We start from the raw sequence: 16963 nt of genomic DNA, 5'->3' as shown, positions 1-16963 counted from the left end.
TGACCCCAGTGTCTATCACTTCGAATGCGGAATCATAATAAAAGGGCAACGTCGAAAAGCCCTTTGTTCGAAAAGGTCGAGGCTTGTCATCGTTTATAGCTTAATAGAGAGGTTCTAGCTTGTAACAGCTTCGTCTGCATGACTTAAGCGCCATCTACAAAAAGATTAATTTGAAGCAAACGTCATCAAAGAAAAATTACAATAGACGATATAAGCACAACTTATAAAAAGCAACTAATTTAAGGTTACTTACAAAAAGCGATGAATTTGGCGCCACCTGCAAAATAATGCAGGATTTTCTCAAATTCCACGGGAACTATAGTTTTTACCGTTTTTATATATTGCGTGATATTTCAAGATGATTTATTCAGCAGATACCCTGAAGAGGTAACAAACAAACAAATAATCTTAGTTTCGAAAAAATATTATAAATATATTCATATAAGTGTGGCCTAGCATAGATCCCTGAGGAACACCAAACGAACTCCAACAATACGATTTAGATCAACATCTGCTATGTTTAGAATCTCATACACTTCGGGTACCTCGCATACCAAGTTTCCTTTGTAACATCAGACCACCTTTGTGACCCAATCAGCCTGCAGATTTACCAGCGATTTAGCACTTGGCGCGTCCGTTGCGATGCTGTATGTACGGGATATTCGTGATTGATCGTTTGCTCGCCTGACTTGTGATCTTTGTCCAGTTTGAGAGTAGATAGATGATGGATGTCGTTGCTGTTAGGTGTATACATATATATATGTATTGACTCTGGTATAAATATGTGGTACATTACTGAATTAACGACCTAAGAGTAGCTAGAATGGACTTTTACCAATACAAATGAAATAATCATTCAAATAAGTAATATTCAGTTTGCATTCAATCAGTACACGGAATGAATATGCAAATTCTGATTGTTTCAGCATGAGGTCACGGCGGTGGTGTGGTGTCCGCATGGAAGCCCGGCGGACTGTTGAGCCTGCGCTGCATCCGTTGCGCGCGCAGTTCCGCCGCGCCCTGCCGGAATGGACCGCGCGAGTGTCCCGCCGCCGTCGAACTGCGCGAACCATCGGCCGCTCCAAGGAGGACCCCGCGAAACCCTCGATACCCCTGCCTCGCCAGAGGCCCTAGATCCAGAGACTTCGCGGCCCGCGCCGCGCGCGTTACCCTCTATACCGGAGAGTGAACCTCTTTTGCACGACCCGGTCAGTGCTAGTGTCAGTGAAAATGTCAAGAAAGCGAACGGGAGATCTCTACATGTGCAGTTCGATGCGCAGTCGCCGCCTGCGCCTGTTTCGGTGTCGAGTTCTAGTTCGAGCTCCTCGGACGACGAGGATGTGTCAATTGCGGAGGCCCGACCCCCCGACGGCGGGTGGGGGTGGGTCGTCGTCTTCGCCTCCTTCATGGTCAATCTTATCGCTGACGGAATCACGTTCAGCTTCGGAGTATTCTTCCCACACTTCTTGGAGTATTTCGGCGAGGGGAAAGGCAAAACGGCCTGGATCGCCGGCATATTCATGGCGATGCCGCTGCTTTCGGGCCCCATCGCCAGCTTCCTCACAGACAGATATGGATGCCGGAGAATGACTATTTTAGGCTCTATTCTGGCAACACTCGGATTCGTCATATCGGCCTTCGTAGACAATATGGAGACGCTGTTTTTAACTTTTGGCATCATGGCCGGATTTGGCCTAAGTTTATGCTACGTAGCGGCTGTGGTCATAGTCGCTTATTACTTTGAGAAGAAACGCTCGTTGGCTACTGGTATATCAGTATGTGGAAGCGGCATTGGAACATTTATATTTGCGCCCTTAACGTACGTGTTGTTAGACGAATATGGGTGGCGCGGGACAACATTGATACTGGCTGGACTGTTTCTGAACATAGCAGTTTGCGGGTTGCTTTTCAGAGACCTGCCATGGACGACGACGATGAACGAGGAAAAAGCGAAAGAAAGAAAGCGCAGACGAGAGAGGAAGCGAAACAAGCGCTACGGTTCATCCGCCGATAGTTTCTCGGACAGCAAAAGCAGCGCTGCTGGTTCCACTAAAGCGGCTGACAGAACGAATGTAGAAACAGTTACATCTCCAGTGGTGCCCCAGTTCAGTTCTTTAGTGGACCTGCCGACATTTATGACTGGCGGGGAGGGGGTATCGCTTGAAGTGTTCGAGTTGATGTCGAATAAAGGTCGCGCGTATGCGATTTTGGCTCAGAATTATCCTGGAGTCATGTTGCCGTCTCGGAGTTTCAGTGACAGTGGTAGATTGCATGAGCAATCGCCTCCTAGAGCTTTGATGTCCCCTACTACGCCAGGGGCTATGTCTCCTACGATAAACCAAGCGCCTGAGAGTAATAATACTTCGGTCAATGACAAAGCAGCGATATCGTTGTGGCTTCGTCGTCAAGGCGCGCAAGGATCCACCAAGAAGCCGCCGGCTTTCCTCAAAGACTTGAGGTTACACCGCCACTCTTTGACGTATAGAGGTGCAATGCTGAATATCAATAGGTATAGACTCAGAGCTTCATCCTGTCCGAATATATTCAAGAATTCTATGACCACCATTGCCAAAGAAAAGGTGAGAAAAGCTTATTGATTTTTTTTTTCGTCTAGTTCATTTTAATGATTGTTACATTAATTTATTTATTCAGTATATTATAAAAAGGTTATAACTTTAGTGATTTATTTTAAAACTTATAAAGTCTTCACTATAAAAGATCAAGCCGATCATTTGACGGCTTCTGTGGTGCAGCGCTTGCCTGTGACACCGGAGGTCCCGGGTTCGAATCCCGGCCAGAGCATGATGAGAAACGCAATATTTCTGAATGGTTTATTGATGTTTACCTATATAAGTATAAATTATAAAATATAGTATCGTTGAGTTAGTATCTCGTGACACAAGTCTCGAACTTACTTCGAGGCTAACTCAATCTGTGTAATTTGGCCCGTATGTATATATATGTTACGGTAAATGTAAGCAATCGGTAATTATCTATAATTACCGGGAATCATAGATAATTACCAACGTACATGGTAAATGTAGATTTTTTACTACTTTACCACGAGCACTGGTAATTATGCATAGTTCCCGGTAATTGTACATAATAACCGCACTATCCACATTTACCGTAACATATATACATATGTATTTGGCGATGACATATATTAGAATGTAACTTCATAACAATCAGTTCCATTCCTGGCGTTGCCTCGAAGCACTCAATGCTATTCATCACCTAATGTTAATCAATATTTCTTCTACAACTTCCAGGTGCAATGGTACGCCGGCCTCTGGGACTTCTGGGACCTGGCCGTGGACGTCCTGGACTTCTCCCACTTCCTCAACCCGGCTTTCCTCGTGTTCGCCATATCCAACTTCCTGCTTTACGTGTGGTACGATGTGCCGTACGTGTATATATCAGACAATGCTATGCAGATGGGCTTTACAGAGTCGCAGAGTTCGATGCTTATATCCATCATTGGTATATTGAATATGTTCGGAGAGGTGAGTTGAATAATTACGACCTACATACATACATACATATGGTCACGTCTATGTCCCTTGCGGGGTAGACAGAGCCAACAGTCTTGAAAAGACTGAACTGAAACTGGCCACGTTCAGTTATTTGGCTTAATGATAGAATTGAGATTCAAATAGTGACAAGTTGCTAATCCAACGCCTAAAAAAGAATCCCAAATTTGTAAGCGTATATTTTAGTCGCCTTTTACGACATCTATGGGAAAGAGATGGAGTGGTCCTATTCTTTTTGTTGTATTATTCGTACTATCTTCCAATAAGAAATCCATCGTTGGGCAAAAAAAAGGCAGAGCCGGGCCTTGATCTCTGTTCACGACATTTATTCCAAAGTGCCGGAAACCACACGACACAATATACATATGTATTGTAATTATGTGTTTTATCTCAAACTCGTGTAAACCGAAATGTCCCGTTAATTCCCGTTCTCAAGGGAATCTGTGCGTTGATTATGTTAAAGTACTCTTTTATAATCTTGAATACCCAGAACGAGTTAAAACTGGGTCAACAGTTAGTAATAATAATAAATAAATAAATCAGTCAATCTAAACAATGACTTGATAACTCGTGATAAGATAACAAAGGCGTGTTACGACGTCAATAGTTTATAAAACTAACCATTCTAGCAAGAATCAAACGATAAATATTATCAATTTGTGTGTGAAAAGTGATTTTTATTGTTACTTTGTTGCCTTAGCCGCGTTTTAATTACTAATTTATCTAATCTAATTATAAATATATTTATGCATATGGTCACGTCTATATCCCTTGTGGGGTAGAAGGAGCCAACAGTCTTGAAAAGACTAAATGGCCACGTTCAGCTATTTGGCTTAATGATAGAATTGAGATTCAAATAGAGACAGGTTGCTCGTCCATCGTCTAAAAAAGAATTCCAAGTTTGTAAGCCTATCTATCCCTTAGTCGCCTTTTGCGACATCCATAGGAAAGTGATGGAGTGGTCCTATTCTTTTTTGTATTGGTACCGGGAACCGCAAGAATATATTTATCTTTAATATGTATATATTACACTGTATTAAATCTTGCTAATAAACTTGGGATCCCTCACTATTTTTAATCTCAATTTCACAATTAAGCCATACAACCCAACATGGCCTATTAGTTTTGTCAAGACTGTTGGCCCTGTCTACCCCGTAAGGGTATATAGACGTGAAACTATGTATACATGTGTGTAAATCTCTTATTTTTAATTTCCAGATCCTTCTCGGTTGGGTTGGGGACTGGGAATGCGTGAACGCAAGTCTAGTGTACGCCGTTTGCATGGTGTTCTGCGGTCTAGTTACGCTGGTCATGCCGCTATTATCCGACTATTTTGCGTTGGCCGCCGCGGCCGGAGCGTTCGGTGCGTTCATAGCGGCCAACTATTCATTGACGAGTATCATATTGGTGGAGCAGATAACGCTGGAGAAGTTCACCAATGCGTATGGGCTGCTGTTGCTGATTCAGGGCGTGGCCAATTTGGTTGGACCTCCGTTGGCAGGTTAGTTTTAATGATTTATTGTTCTTTTTTTGTAACTTTTAACCGCAGCTTTTAATTTTGGCGCCACCTACAAAATAATGCAGGTCTTTTCTTAGTAAATCCCACGTGAACTATAGTTTTTACGGGGATAAAAGGTACCTTATGTCTTTCTACATACTGTTTAATTATATAATACGTTATATTTTAAGTAGGTTCATGCAGTAGATACCTGTTTAAAATTTGTATAGTGCACTGGCCGCTTAGAAAAAAGTAAATATTTAATTGAAGAAAAAAAGTGATCTTCTTTTGTTATTTTGCACAATAATGATTGTCATGAATTAGAATAACTCACGATATTTTTTATGTTTATTTTTATTTACCTACATGTAGTATTTTTTATTTTATCCCGGCATATTCTTTTAAACATAACCTGTGATAGTCTAAGATCCGGCTGCAAAATCACTACGTTCATCGCGTAGTTAATCAAACTCACATTTTAACATACATTTATGAATAGGATAATACATAGATAATAGGGTGCCAGTCAATAAGTGGCCGCAAGTAATTTTAATTAAATTAATGTTAATTAATTTTCCAAAAAAAATTTCGTTCACTTGTTTTTTAAATAAAATATCATCCACATCATAGAAATGTATGTAAAGAATCCGAAAATCAATTGGTGCCGTTACACACTCGGCCGCAACTACTACGCAGCCAGGTGTTAACAGGTAATATTTTGGTCTATTTATACGTTCATGTCGTACACGCATGTTTTTTATATCAAATTAAAGCTAATTTTTTTTTTAATATGATGATATATCGCTGCCTGTGAATAAATGGCCGCAAATTAGGGTTGCTAGCTGTTAAAAACTCGAGGTATCCGAGATAAAGTGAAAGAGAGTTAGCGCGTAACGCCACTTGTTAGACAAGGATGGCGAGTACCAGCTGTGCGAGTATTTGAAGCCATTGCGCACGCGTCAATAGATTGGGTTCTCAGCCAGCGATGCAAACAGTAATACGAACGACTTTACATTTACTCCAAAATAATAATTAAGTAATTAATATTCTGCAAAAAAAAAAATGAAAATAAGAAAATATTTATTTCATAATAAAACATTGTTTATTGATCAAGTAAAAATGAAAAAAGCGTACTTATAAAGAATAGAATTTTGAGTATGTTTTATTTTTTTTACAAAAAAGATACTACGCATAGAACCAAGAAAAATTAACTCAGATCCAGAATAATTTCTTGGCTCAATAATTTATTCTCTTGACTCCAAACTGTTGAGAACCCTATCTATACGCGTGCGCAATGGCTTCAAATACTCGCACAGCTGGTACTCGCCATCCTTGTCTAACAAGTGGCGTAACGCGCTAACTCTCTTTCACTTTATTTCGGATACCTCGAGTTTTTAACAGCTAGCAACCCTAATTTGCGGCCATTTATTCACAGGCAGCGATATATCATCATATTAAAAAAAAAATTAGCTTTAATTTGATATAAAAAACATGCGTGTACGACATGAACGTATAAATAGACCAAAATATTACCTGTTTACACCTGGCTGCGTAGTAGTTGCGGCCGAGTGTGTAACGGCACCCATTGATTTTCGAATTCTTTACATACATTTCTATGATGTGGATGATATTTTATTTAAAAAACAAGTGAACGAAATTTTTTTTGGAAAATTAATTAACATTAATTTAATTAAAATTACTTGCGGCCACTTATTGACTGGCACCCTATTATCTATGTATTATCCTATTCATAAATGTATGTTAAAATGTGAGTTTGATTAACTACGCGATGAACGTAGTGATTTTGCAGCCGGATCTCGTACTATGAAGAGGTTACAAACAAACAACCTTACTTACGCATTTATAGTATTACATACATACATACATATGGTCACGTCCATATCCCTTGCGGGGTAGACAGAGCCAACAGTCTTGATAAGACTGAATGGCTACATTCAGCTATTTGGCTTAATGATAAAATTGAGATTAAAAAAGTGACAGGTTGCTAGCCCATCGCCTAAAAAGAATCCCAAGTTTGTAAGCCTATCCCTTAGTCGCTTTTTACGACATACATGGAAAAGAGATGGAGTGGTCCTATTCTTTTTTATATTGGTGCCGGGAACCACACGGTACTTCAACAAACAAACAAACAAACAAGCAACCTTACTTTCGCATTTTTTATTATGAGTTAGGATTTATTAATTAATACATGAATAATCCAATTCCAGGATGGGTGTACGACATGACAGAGTCTTACGATCTCTCGTTCTACCTCGCCGGAGTGTTTATAGGGCTGTCCGGGCTGACGCTGCTGGTGTTGCCAGTATACGGCCGCGCGAGGAAATACAACCAAAGGAAAAATAAACCCGTCGTCGATATTGAGGAACAGAAGGTGGGGAACGGGGAAGTGAAACAGAACGGGAAGTTAGTTAATTGATGGGTGTAATTCCAAATTTGAAATTGACATCGCGTTTGTGAAGTTAAAGGTGCGTTCACATTGTCTGTTTGAAGCGAATGGTTGATATATGACGGCCTCTGTGGCGCAGCGGTAGTGCGCTTGTCTGTGACACCGGAGGTCCCGGGTTCGAATCCCGATTAAGGCATGATGAGAAAAGAACTTTTTCTGATTGGCCTGTGTCTTGGATGTTTGTCTATATAAGTATTTATTATGAAATATAGTATCGTTGAGTTAGTATCTCGTAACACAAGTCTCGAACTTACTTCGAGGCTAACTCAACCTGTGTAATTTTTCCCTTATATATTTATTATTATTATTTATTATTATGATTGATGGATATATTTAATCTCGTTTATTATTTGTTATTTTTGAGGTAATGATTTTTTTTAATCTATATATTAAATAACCTTGTATATTGTAAAAAGCATATTAAGTCTGTGCATATAATGCCTTAACATTGTTATAAGTATGAGGAATCCGAATAAAAGTTAGTTGTAGCCATTTGCATCAGACAAGCAATATGAATGTTCCTTTACTTTCAATAATAAAAAAAAAACATTGTTAATTTAGCTCCTGTGGAGCGAAACAATGTAATAAAAAATTATGACGCGAATGAAACAAATTTGAGTAAACGATAACTTAGTATATAGATAACAAAAAATATGAATAGATGGTTTGTAGAAGTTTTCTTGAATCTATATCTCGCGAGAGTTCCTGGTTGAAATGCAATTAGAATTTATAGTGTTTTAAGATGAAAATGAATATTTAATTGACGCAGGCTTTCGTATAAAATTGTGCGGAAATTATTATTGATATCTTTTGGGTATTTTGACAAGTTTATATTTGTATTGTTTTGTGATTTTTTATTGAAAGTCTATGCTGTGGTTAGATTGTGAATGAGGCTTTTTGGTGGAATATGAATAGTGGTACAGTCAACAACATAAATAAGTATACAGACCTGAAATTTTTATTTATTCGGAAACGAATTATGATATAATTATAAAAAATAATTATAACTTTCGGTAATATATTTAAACCATTAGCTTTTTATATTATTATTGTCTTGGGTCATGGTGGACCAAATTATACAGGGTGTCTGGTAAATTGCGTTGTCTATTGAAATGTGGCATTCAGTATTTGATTCTCGTTCGAAATAATTCGGCCGTTCTTCGATTTAATAGGTATATCCTTCAAAATGTTACGCGATTTATCAGACACCCTGTATATATGTATGTATATACCACAGCACTGTATACTTATGTTTTGACTTTACCTAAATGTAGGAAATTTTGTGAGTAAAAGACAATTTGTGTATGACTAAATGCACAATAAATAAGACCACGATTGTTATGACTTTGAACCAAGAAAATGTATGTAAGAGTCAATATGACATGATTAAAAATGACAAAGAATAAGATTTAAAAATGACAAAGAATAATTTATTTCACGCGCATTGTCTTTCTTAAAATAGCTTTTGTTATAATGACAATGGATATTATAACAAAAAAAAAGCATAAAAAATTGCTTCAGTATGAACGAAATAGGTAGACATCTGAATCAGAATTCAGCAAAGATGTGCTTTGATAAGACTATGAACTTCATTAGTTCTTATTCAAACATATGATAGAATGTATCGTTGCTATATAAAACAGACTTTTTGTAAATCCATTTCAATAAAAATATGTCAAAAATTGTTTAACTTTTTCGCATTCAATTTCTCCAATTAATCAATATTTATAAAAACGTCACTAGAATCTTGTAAGTAGCTTAAACTCGAACTGTAATTGGGTTATAACGTTATTATTATAGTGAAATAGCAAGTAAACACCAAAGACTGCCTCACATTTAAACAGTGAACTAAATATGATCTTCCCATAGTTTTAAAAGTAGATACAGCCGAATAAAGGTCATAGCTCATTGGCGCCTCGCTTGATTAGTATACTAGCAATACATATAATCACGTTTTTATCCCTTACGGGGTACATATTCAAAAATTCAAATTCAAAATTCAAAATATTTATTCATTATTATAGGATACTATTATAATAATTGTCGTATGGTTTAACAACATTGATTGACGTCAAATAAATTACTTAAAAACTAAGTTTACTGCCGCTTCCCTTGGAAGCGTCAGTGCAGAAGAAGCGGTAACAAACTGCACTGCAGCATTTTCTTCAACAACGTCAACTTCACAATATTAAATTATACTTAGAATACTTAGAATAGAATAGAATAGAAGCCAGACAGTCTCGTAAAGACTGAAAGGTGACGTTCAGCTGTATGGCTTAATGATACGATCACACCTTTTTCCCGAAGGGGTAGACAGATTACTTCTTTCCACTTCAAGCAAGGTTTTCAGTTTCGGGTACTCTTTTGACCTGACCTTTCCACCGTGCTGACGTATTTCTTTTTAATAAATACATTTCTATATTGTTTACCTTTATTTAAGTACTTACCTTAAGAAATAGACTAAAATACAGTTTGTTTTTTCAACATTGGATACAAAGATTATATGTTTAACATTACAAAATTACTATCGGCTGAAAGTTTAGAAGCTAGTGAGCTATGACCTCCCTTTCTTGCCTAAAACAGTATATTTTTTTTAGTCAGCGCAGGCAAAGGGATTACGGCTTATATGATAACGGTTCTCGGTAGAAATATTTATTTAGAAAAAAATTAAATTATGGGTACCTATGTATATAATCGAATGTAACGGTAAGTTCAAAGTTTATAGTACCAAATGAATGTAGCTCGTTTGAAAAGTTTAATAACTAGTGTAGTGGTAATGCGACATTTTGCACATGTACAAAATATTTAACACCAACAGTTTTTTATAATATTGATGCTTTCTTAATATTTTATTGTTCTGTAGGCTTAGCTTAATGTCGATCGACAAACGCCTTCGCCAAAGTGATAGCCTCTCAGTAATACATACATACATGTGGTCACGTCTATATCCCTTGCGGGATAGACAGAGCCAACAGTCTTGAAAAGACTGAATGGCCACGTTCAGCTATTTGGCTTAATGATAATTCTCTCAGTAATTATAGACTTACTCACAAGATGTCCCGTAGCATGACACGTGGGATGATAGAAAAAGTATCGCTGTTTCGCTTTTTATTATCACGTGAAAAGGGACAGCGTTATTTTATCGTGCGATAAAATCGTCGAGGCCTAACTATCGCTCGCGCTACACTATAAGCGATACGAAAGCTAGTTGTCAATGTAAGAAGTATAGTCGCAAAATTACGTTATATAGGTACTACAGAAGACAGAAGGTGAAAAGAGAAATAATCAGTATAAAATTACTATATTATGGAAATAAAATTAAAAATATTTAACAATAAAAAGCAATCTGATATTTTTTCTAACTAAAAAAACCGTGGCAACCGTTGCTATGGCGTTTATAAAGAAGGTTGCCTACATCACTAAAGCTAAATATAATATTAATGTTTTAAATTCGAAGTTCTTACGGTGAGGGATAACATCGTGAGGAAACTTGCACATTCAGACAACTGGGTAATCAATAATCGACACGTGCCATGCTACGGGGTATGAGGGAGGTTTATATCTATAAATGATACCCGAAGGGGTGTCGTTACTACATTACATGCAGTTATTACATCTGAGGCGTTATTGAATCTATAATAAAAGCGATTCAGAGCGTTTGACACTTCGCTAAGCCTGCCATTGTTAATACATCCGTGAATTCGGGACGGGGTAGGCTTTCCTGCAACACAGGGTCTGTAAAAAAAAAGATTTAATTCATTGTTTATTATCTTTGAAACCTTGCTAGTTAATAAAATAATCTTGAGGCTTGAGGAAACATTTGTTCCTAATTTCTAAATGTTGATAACGTGTCATCTATAATGTGGTTTACATCAAGGTATATATAAAGCAAGCATGTTGATCATAAACTATGCTTGCTGAGTTTGGCTGGTTTTCAAAAACCTCTTTTTTAATCCGAGTTAATATTAGAATGAAACTGACGATCTTTTGGTAAATTTTGTAGTATTTTTTTTATTTTCATTTTATGTTTTTCGTTCGCAGTGATTGTAATAAAACGGGTATAAGATAAAATTAAATTCCTTCCCTGTAGCGTTTTAGTAAATATATATATTTCGAATTATTTTATTTTCTTTTTATTTTTCAATGAACACAATCGTTCTCAGTAGTTCGACTCTTCAGTTGATCATCGTAATAGTGTCATTTTTTTCTTCATGCGTCGAACATCTGAAATAGTTTTTACTCATTAACATCGTCATTATAACGTCATCTGAATATTTTTTTTGAATTGTATACTTTATTGCAATGCAGCAAGATACATTTTTGAAAGATTATGAAAGATCAATATCTTTAAAGTTGGCGGATATGTCCTAACGTTTTATTGTTTGATTTTTCTGCTATCTTCACAGTCTTGCTTCTATCAGTCTATCTCGCTTTCACTCTTTGTATGTACCTAATAAAATATATTATCACAATAGTGCCTAGAAATACTAGAAATAAAAGAGAATTATCAGATTTTGCCCATAACGTCTTTGTAATTCATATTACGCCAGCCATTAAGTTCTGTTCAATTATTATTCAATTAAAGATGCTTTATTTCAGTATCATATGTTAGGTCCAAGGTATGACTTCTTTTTTTATATTCTCCTTCATTTATTTAGGGATTATTTCCTCCTATTTCCTATACTATTAAACAAGTAATGTTTGTACATACATATATTTGTATTCGCGTTTTCGAAAAGTTTTTGAAACGACAAAAATCACCGAACGCCGCGCGGTCACCCAGGTACTAGGTATTTAGTGAGGTAATTTCCAAATTACCCCACTAAATACCTTACAGAGAATTAAAAAGCAGAAATATGGGGCAGTTTTGCATAAATGATCATTGAAATATGACAGTTTGTCTCGTCATTTCTTTTATTCAATTAGTAAATCTATCACAATCCTACCCTTATATTTACTCCCTGAATCTTGGGATTTTTTTTTTCACTAAAGTCAATTTTATTTAGTTACTACTAGTCGATTACTACTGTTTTTGAATACACCTACTTACATAAATTGACTTCGTATTATTTCCCTATAAATATCAATAAAATACATTGTGATAAAAATTTTCAAGTAATGTGATATGAACACACGTTTGAAATCCTTAGTAACAAATTTGTTCGGTATAAGAACATATTCTATTTATGTAGTGATTGTAAAATACCTCATATAAATTAGCGTTTTAGCCAGCGGTATGCTGTTCCCTTCTTTTAAGACTTTGAGATTAAAGAGACCATTTTAGCTTCAATTGTGTTTTATTTACAAACATACATACAGGGTGTTACAAACATATATACAGGGTGTCTGATAAATCGAGTTACATATTTAAGGAAATAGTCAATTATGGACACGCTTAACGTTATAAATTATGAAATCAATATATACCAGTTTAAAAGATAAAAAATAATCAAAATAGTGCACAAAGTTTAAAATGTTTGGACACCGTGCGCTCGCTCGCTTCAGTGTCGGTGGTTCCCGGCACAAATATCAAATAAAAGTATCATTCCATCTCTTTCTCTTGTAAAAGGCGACTAAAGAATATGTTTATAAACTGGGGATTCCTCTTTTATGCGATGGGCTAGCAACCAGTCACTAATTCAATCTCAGTTCCATCACTGTTTGTTTTGTCTACCCCGCAAGAGATATAGACGTGACAATATAAAAATCTTTACTCTTTTTAATATTAGCATGGATTTCGTTACTATGGCAAAAATGGAAATCCTGTGTACACTTTCAAAGTAAAAAGGAATTTTGCTTCACATCAATGACTCATGCCTTTGTCGTGTTATCTAAGTACGATCAGCAGCTTAACAAACTACTCAAATTGCAAATTCGCTATTGTTACCGCGTTATGGAGTTCCACGCGCCAACTTGATATGCAGTCGACTGTACACTCAACTGCACGGCTCACTATCGCTTGTCCTTTGTTCAATTGCGCACGTATTGCTACCTACAAACGATAAGTACCTCCAATGGAGATAAATAATCAAAACAGTTGGTTTCATATACTAGAAAGTGAATTTACCAAGCCGTACTTTATAAATTTACAACAGTTTTTGGTGGAAGAATACAGTAATAATGTCGTTTATCCACCAAAAGATAAAATTTATTACGCGTTTGAGCTGACACCTTACGAAGATGTGAAAGTCGTTATATTGGGACAAGACCCATACCATGGCAGGAACCAAGCACATGGATTGAGTTTTTCCGTTCAGTCCGGCACAGATGTACCTCCATCTCTGGTGAATGTCTTTAAGGAGCTTCACAGCGACTTGGGTTGTGAACCGGTAAACCATGGATGTCTTGAGAGTTGGGCAAGACAAGGCGTTCTTTTACTGAACACGATCCTAACAGTGCGTCAGGGTGAACCGAAATCACATGCGGATAAAGGCTGGGAAATATTCACGGATAAAATTATTAGAACGCTGAATGAGCGTGATACACCGGTGATTTTTATACTGTGGGGTTATCACGCGAGATCGAAGTGTCATCTCATCGATTCGTGGAAACATACTATTATAACGGGACCCCACCCTGCAGCCAGTATTTATTCGGATAATATGGACTTCTTTGGATCGAAACCGTTTTCCAGGGCTAACCAAGCATTGGAGGAGCGTGGTATGACGCCTATCAATTGGCAATTGCCTGCAAATGTGTAAGCAAAATGTGTAATATGCGTCTGTATGTGTAAGTTTTAATACGACGTATTTTCGCTTACATTTGTACTATGTAGTTTGTTCGGCCGATTCTTCTAAACTTACACTTTGAAAGCGGCCGTAGCTTTAATTATAAGTTTGACGTTATAAGTGATATATACATATATCTTTGTATCCTATTTTGAAAATAAATATATTTAATATTTTATGCCATAATGTATGTTAATTGTAGTTAATACCAATAGGTATTCAATGAGGCGTGGCAATTGGAAGGTTAAAGTCTCTGATTTCGTCTGGAAAAGACGATGTTGGTGCCTGTTCTATTGAATAGATTACACACACACACACACAGTCACGTCTATATCCCTTGCGGGGTAGACAGAGCCAACAGTCTCGAAAAGACTGATAGGCCAAGTTCAGCTGTTTGTCCTAATGAGAGAATTGAGATTAAAATAGTGACAGTTTGCTGTCTCATCGCCTAAAAGAAGTATCCAAAGTTTATAAGCCTATTACGACATTTACGACATCTATGGGAAAGAAATGGAGTGATACCTATAGACCTTCCTAAAGATTCTAGACCACATTAAGAAGCTATAACCAGCGGGCAGACCCAAGAACTGCATTTGTGCGTTGTTAGAGTTCATGAAACTTCATCATCAACCGTCATTAACCTTTGTTGTCTATTAGGTACCTAATACAAGAAACCCAGAGTGAATTATAGATTATTAAAATCTATAATTAATTATAATTTATATATATGTATTTATTAAATTATATTATATCTACAATTAATCATAAATATATTTAAATCTATAATTAATTTTGTGTTTCTTGTTTTTTATCAGAATTATATACATAAAGATTGATATCGCATATTTTTTATCTGTAGATAATAATTAATTAATAAACATTGAAGTTTTATCTTATAGACTTGTTTTATGCATTGGCATGCTCAATGCATTGTTATTTTTAAAAAAGGGGTCACATTTAAGTTTCTCCTTAATTATTACAACACCCACACGTATTAAAAACATTTTATCACCTCGGGCTACCAGTAGGGGCAAATTCAGTTAGTGCCTAATACAATAAGACAAATGGCTTCAAAACAAAGCTGTGAAGTCATCAGACTCCGAGACTTTGGCCTGTGGAAAGGTGTGGATTTGAAACAACAGATTGAAAGGTGTTCAGCTGTAGGTATGTATTGAAATTCAAATAGTGACGGTTAAACTATCGTCTCAAGGTTACCTTATCATTTGATAAACTTATACAATCATAGCTGTGCCCGCGACTTCGTCCGCGTGGAACATTTATTTTATGGGCATTATTGAAGCCCTCAAGGATTAATAATTTTCCCCGTTTTTTTTTCACATTTTCCATTATTTCTTGGCTCCAAATAGTTGCAGCGTGATGTTATAATAGCCTAAAGAAGAGAAGCGGCTGGCATCGTTTTTGTCGCGCGAAAAACTATCGCTGTTTCATTTTTTTATTATGACGTGAAACGTGACAGCGGGTGCCATGCCACGGGGGAAGCATGGAAGCTTGCACTAGATGAATGTGTCTTATCCCTTAGTCGAATTTTACTAATTGGAAAGAGATGGAAGGTCCTATTCTTAAGTACCTTGCGTCACATCGCACCTGCTATTATAAACAAAATCTATTTCATTTAACATACAAACATATAGGTATATAGTCACGTCTATATCCCTTTCGGGGTCTGAGCCAACAGTCTTAATAAAAGACTGATAGGCCACGTTCAACTGTTTGGTTAATGATATAGCTGAGATTCAAATAGTGACAGTTTGTTAGCCCATCACCTTGAAAAAGAATACTAAGTTTGTAAGCCTATCCCCTAGTCGCCTTATACGACATCATTGGGAAAGAGATGGAGTGGTCCTATTCTTTTTTGTATTGGTGCCGGGCACCACAAGGAACCATATTATATTTAATTTAAAATCAACTAAAATCACAAACAAAACAAATGAATCCACCAATACTCTATCGTAGTAAAATTCGTGATAAACGTTTACACAAACAACAAACTGCAGTTAGCATATTTCACGAGCTTTCAATTGATAAAAACGTGTTTGTTTGAACCGAATAAAAAAAACAATATTTATTTTTGTTCAATTCGAATAGCTGGCTTTTAAAACGTTTATCTACTCGTAAAAAAATGATATTTTTCAACTAACTGACTGGACTGATGTCCCATGGGTGTCGTTAACGGCGACTAAGGAATAGGCTTATAAACTTAGGATTCTTTCTTTTAGGCGATGGGCTAGCAACCTGTCACTATTTGAATTTCTATTCCATCATAAAGCCATACAGATGAACGTGACCCTTCAGTCCGTGATTGAGCTTTTGTGGGCGTATGTTAAGTATGTAACCTGCCTTTGGCACTCTTTCTCATACTAGACTTACATGCTGATAATGGTAGCGAAAAAGCTTACTACATTCCATGCTAGTAAGGGAGGGAAGTAAAATCATAGCATAAACCAGCTGCTTTTTATGCACTTAGGGAAAATCAGTTAAAGGTAAGCGTTATGCTCTTGGGATTCTTTTTAATGGGGTCAAAGCAACTTGTCATTACCAGAATCTCAATTCTACTCGTATTTGCCCGACCATGGTCTTTTAGAGGTTCTGTGTATCCCGTAAAGGCGTGTTATATTAGAAGGTACATACATACATACATACATATTGTCACGGCTATATCCCTTGCGGGGTAGACAGAGCCATAGTCTTGAAAAGACTGAATGGCCACGTTCAGCTA

The 16963-nt window shown here is 36.7% G+C and overlaps 2 protein-coding genes across 3 annotated transcripts in view; both read left to right on the top strand.

Annotated features, from left to right (window-relative positions):
* Positions 1-11684, top strand: part of LOC106142360 (monocarboxylate transporter 3) — a 34412-nt gene extending 22728 nt beyond the window's left edge. For both annotated transcript variants that reach the window (XM_013344092.2, XM_013344093.2), the window contains exons 2-5: positions 927-2579; positions 3273-3506; positions 4752-5034; positions 7260-11684. In XM_013344092.2, the coding sequence (XP_013199546.1) occupies positions 1029-2579; positions 3273-3506; positions 4752-5034; positions 7260-7468 (2277 nt within the window). In that variant the 5' untranslated portion in view covers positions 927-1028 and the 3' untranslated portion in view covers positions 7469-11684. The remainder of the gene's footprint in view (positions 1-926; positions 2580-3272; positions 3507-4751; positions 5035-7259) is intronic.
* A 1740-nt stretch (positions 11685-13424) lies between these two features.
* On the top strand, positions 13425-14404 carry LOC132902309 (uracil-DNA glycosylase-like). Its single transcript, XM_060946859.1, has one exon. The coding sequence runs from the start codon at positions 13513-13515 to the stop codon at positions 14197-14199; it is 687 nt and encodes a 228-aa protein (XP_060802842.1). The 5' UTR covers positions 13425-13512; the 3' UTR covers positions 14200-14404.
* The last annotated feature ends 2559 nt before the right edge of the window (positions 14405-16963 follow it).

The sequence above is a fragment of the Amyelois transitella genome, chromosome 12, assembly GCF_032362555.1.
Source record: "Amyelois transitella isolate CPQ chromosome 12, ilAmyTran1.1, whole genome shotgun sequence".
NCBI lineage: Eukaryota > Metazoa > Arthropoda > Insecta > Lepidoptera > Pyralidae > Amyelois > Amyelois transitella.
The sequence above is the reverse complement of the archived record's forward strand: the minus strand, read 5'-3'. Positions and strand labels throughout refer to the sequence as shown.